At 47.1% G+C, this 4,257-nt stretch overlaps 2 protein-coding genes across 2 annotated transcripts in view; both read left to right on the top strand.

Moving 5' to 3' along the window:
* Positions 1-1,380: 1,380 nt before the first annotated feature.
* T265_07950 (hypothetical protein) lies at positions 1,381-1,620 on the top strand (the record flags this gene model as incomplete). Its single annotated transcript, XM_009173615.1, has 1 exon — positions 1,381-1,620. The coding sequence occupies one exon, from the start codon at positions 1,381-1,383 to the stop codon at positions 1,618-1,620; it is 240 nt and encodes a 79-aa protein (XP_009171879.1).
* A 2,478-nt stretch (positions 1,621-4,098) lies between these two features.
* The window catches only part of T265_07949 (hypothetical protein), a gene marked incomplete at both ends in the record, with an annotated part of 15,856 nt that continues 15,697 nt past the window's right edge, over positions 4,099-4,257 (top strand). Inside the window, one exon of the mRNA XM_009173614.1 lies at positions 4,099-4,171. Within this exon, the coding sequence (XP_009171878.1) occupies positions 4,099-4,171 (73 nt within the window). The remainder of the gene's footprint in view (positions 4,172-4,257) is intronic.

The raw sequence follows: 4,257 nt of genomic DNA, 5'->3' as shown, positions 1-4,257 counted from the left end.
GCGTTTACAGTCAGAATGGGGCATGACTAGGGGAGTTGAGGTAGTGGGGATTGCGCGAAAAGAGGACGATGTCATAAACAGTAGGAAGTATTCGATGAAATAATAGTAATAGGTTTCTTTCGCAACTGGCAAGTCCACTTTCCCTTTGATGGCCAAGTTTCTGGATTGGAGGTGGCTCATGGCCAGCTGAATTGCTGCTCGGAGTGCTGTGCCCAGTGGTCCAATTGTTCTGCTTTGCTGCATATCGGGGAGACATTTTGGTCCCTGATCATTTCACTGACAAGAGGTTTCCGAGGATCAGTCGAACGAATCAAGTGGAACAATTTGCGCACGTTTCCAGCATTCTTTGCATCTTCCATTTCTTCGGCATTTCGAATCCATCAAGCTTCTTGGTTTGCGAGGACACTCATTTTTACCTGGCGTCGGATGATGCGCCGGGTGGAGTTTTGGTGGCTGTCAGTTGAATTCGTGGCCGGGTCTCCAGCAAAGACACGGTCCTATCAGAGATCCAATGCTTGGATGAGGTTAGCTGGGTTGTATCGCAAGCAGACACTCTTGCTTTGAGTAGCGCCTCGGGTATTTTTTCCCAGTGGCCGTTTATATCCGACACCGTACCGTCCGGCAGGCATTCGAGGAGTCGCCAGGTCTCCAGCAAAGATCCATTGCTTGAATGAGGTTGGTTGGGTTTGACTTCAAACAGATGTTTCGGTTTTGAGTAGCACTTTGGGTATCTTTTCATAGTAACCGTATATATCCGACATCGTACCACCCAACAGACGTTCGAGGAGCTGGTTCTGAAAAGTTCTGACGGCGATGTGGCCTATTTGGATTCGGCGCTGGTTTGATGGTGGGCACCACGTTGTCAAGCGATTTCCGCTGTTCTGGAAATTCGTACCGCTAAGCAACAGTATGTGATCGGCACACATCTGAAGNTGGAACAAACCCTTGAAAACGCTATTGCAGTGCAAATAAACCAAATTAAGGTTCTATTAATAATTAAAATCCTAAGGAGCCTTTAATAAACTCCTCATACGTCACAAAACTGAAAAGTCGAAAAGTTGTGGTAATAGTGACATGGATCATGGTAAGTGTCTCCCGCCAAGCCCAAGGAGAGTCACGTGGACCCCATCTTGTAAGGTGAACAATACCAACAACACCCAAACTTTACGTGACATCCATCATTCCCTCCTACCGTGTTAAACTTTGTCTACCTCTGGCTTTGCGCCATATCAAATTAGGTACAAGAAACAGTGTTCATCTTGGCAAATGATAACTCAGCCAGACTAGATTGCACTGCTGGATGTGTTCACTGAGTGAATGCGGAAGTAGGTGACCACTTTCTATCAGCACGAAGGACGAATATGTGCATAGGATGCATACATGAGGGATCGTTCGTCCAACTATGTGGAGAAAACTTATATTGGACAGGAAAGCAAGGATACCGACGATTTGCTGCACGGCACACAGATCGCTGCACCACATGGTGAAGCGAACTTGCGCTGTAAAGGGACATCGAGTGGATTGGCGAAAGTGAATCATAGCATGCGACCAAGCATTGATTCTTGTAGGACCGCGTCTGGAGACGACCTTGTCGGAATAACTGGACATCGCGACGGGTGAACGGCGAGCGGCCAACGCACCAGGAGAAGTAATACCCTGATTGGTCAGAATATAGGCCAATCAGGGACGGACATATTTAGCCTGGGGCATCACAGCTTCAGTGATGGACCATTAGCCAGAAATTTCGCGAGGCTGACTCGAGGTTCGTCTCAGAAAAACGAGTAAGCTGTCGGATGAACAGCATGCCGCCTAAAAGGCTTCGGCCTCTACTGGAAAGAGGTCTCAACTACTTTTCAAAATTTTTCCCGCGTAGAATCCGAAACCGCTGTAAATCAGAAATTTTTCAGTGGAACATACGAAAGCAAGCCATCGTACTATAACTCGTCTGGAGAAGCCAAAATGGACTGGTTAGTTACTTGAGGCATCGCCGTTGAAACAAGCCAAACACATCGACCCCGATGAACGGGGAACCCACGAGTGACACAGTGGTGGTTCATGAAATCTACAGAGAACGCGGTGCAGACCTGTATTCCGCCCCATTGACGTCTTCACACGCAACCTTATCAAGGTCTCACAACAAACGGCCTCTAACCGAGTTGGGTTTCACAGGTGAGGACATTCGTTAACTCATGCAAAAGGCAAACCCATTGTGGGGGCTGGGGTCAGATGAAGTCCAACCAATGATCCTGAAGTAAACGTCGTTCTCACTGGCAGGGTATTTCTAACTGATATTTCTTCAGTCACTGGACGAAGGCAGTCTGGGCTTTCCTGGGAAGAAAGACATTGTCATGCCAATCTAAAAAACTGATGGTCGAGTATCGCACGGCAGCCACAGGCATATTCGCCTCACCAGGGTACCGTGCAAAGTGATGACATGCGCTCTGAAGTGGGCCATCCTAGATAATCTTACTACCAAAAACTTGATATTTTCAACTCAACAAGGTTTCTTTTGGAAGCACTCTTGCATGGAGAGCTTAAACCAAGCTATGGACGAGGATCTCATATTGGATGGAATACCTTCAGATCTATTGAAAGCATTCGATTGAGTCCCAAACGTTGCGCTGCCCCTCAAACTCAAGCCATAGGGGACTGACGAGGAAGCCGCACGTTAGATTTGGGTGTTTCTAGGAGAGAGAACGATCCCAGTGAAATCAGGCTCGCCCCGATCATTTCCGGCGCCCATCCCAATTAGAGTTTTTCGGATATCCATAATTGGAGCACTGCCGCTTCAGATCAACGCCAACTTCACTCTAGACGTTTCCCAGGCCTGCGGATAAATCAAAATGCTGGAGTTTTACTGCCAGTGCCCTCCAAATGGATGTGGACACTGCAAATGTTAATCATTTGACTGGCATCTTCACCTGAATGGCGAAATTTGCGTCTATATGTCATTCGGGGGGAACTCAACCAGTGCCTTTGTCGTGCGTGGTAACGAAAGACATCGCGAGGATTCATGCCATAAAGGGTTTGGGTATCTGGCTCTCTTCAAAGTTGACATTTTCATTCCATCACGAGTAACCGGGTCAAAAGGCGTCCGCTGTTCTACAGATGGTTCAGCGCACCTTCTCTTGTATTGCTCGCATGGACTTCCAAATACTGCATGAGACCTACGTCAAATCGCTCCTTGAATATACCAACAAAGTTACTTACTCAGGAAGCCTGGAAAATGTAATCCTCATTAAGCGTGTCCAACGAGCCACCACGAGGACTTTTGTGGGCCTTAAATACGTGAGCTACGAAACGTGTCTCCCGCTGCAAGACCAGTTATCTCCTGTAGTATCTTCAACTCCGAGGAGAACTGATACTTACTTTCTCCCTGTTTAAACAAGGTTTAGCCAACAGGTTTTTCACCTTTGATCCAGCCGACACGCGGCGCGGACCTGGTCAAATTTTCATGTCCAGTGCTCTCATTTTAATTTGGGGAAATGCCTTCTCATGTAGGAGACAGCTTACCAACAATGTGATCCCGTTTCCAACCCCATGCGACAGCCAATCCCCATATTTATTCCTCTTGACAAAGTGGGATGAAACCTTCTTGTTTTACTGAAATATTTTTATAAACCTTACGGACGTTGGTCGGACATTGTGATTTTTGCGGTTGCTCGCCTTCGATATCCGTTTCGTTGTGACGATATTTATTTTGAGATGGAGTGATCTGCTCTTTATCCCTCAGGCTGGTGATTGTACAGACTTTTTTTGTAACCCTGCGGTATCTGCAGAGGAGAATCCGTTGAGGTTTGCTGAAGATGTGCATTACAATCTGTGCAGTAGTACCGTGATTCCAGAAATCGGATTTCTTGTTCGTTTTCGTGGACTGACACGCGTGAATTAACCTCAAAAAGCAGATAGCGTTCTTGTTCGTTTTCGTGGACTGACTCGCGTGAATTAACCTCAAAAAGCAGATAGCCGTGGCTTCATTAAGGCCGACTTCCCACTGCTTGGAAGGAAGCGATCTTCACACGAATCTGAAAAACTGGTGGCCGACTATCGCCTGGCAGCTATAGGCCTATAAGTCTCACTAGCGTACCGTGCAAGGTGATGGGACGCATTTTCAACCGAGCTCTCCTAGATAATCTTACTTCCAGCAACCTGATATCTCCAGCAGCTATAGGTAAGTCTCACTAGCGTACCGTGCAAGGTGATGGGACGCATTTTCAACCGAGCTCTCCTAGATAATCTTACTTCCAGCAACCAACC

Source organism: Opisthorchis viverrini (assembly GCF_000715545.1).
Source record: "Opisthorchis viverrini unplaced genomic scaffold opera_v5_194, whole genome shotgun sequence".
Lineage (NCBI taxonomy): Eukaryota > Metazoa > Platyhelminthes > Trematoda > Opisthorchiida > Opisthorchiidae > Opisthorchis > Opisthorchis viverrini.
Note: the sequence above shows the minus strand (reverse complement) of the source record. Positions and strands in the feature narration are given on the sequence as shown.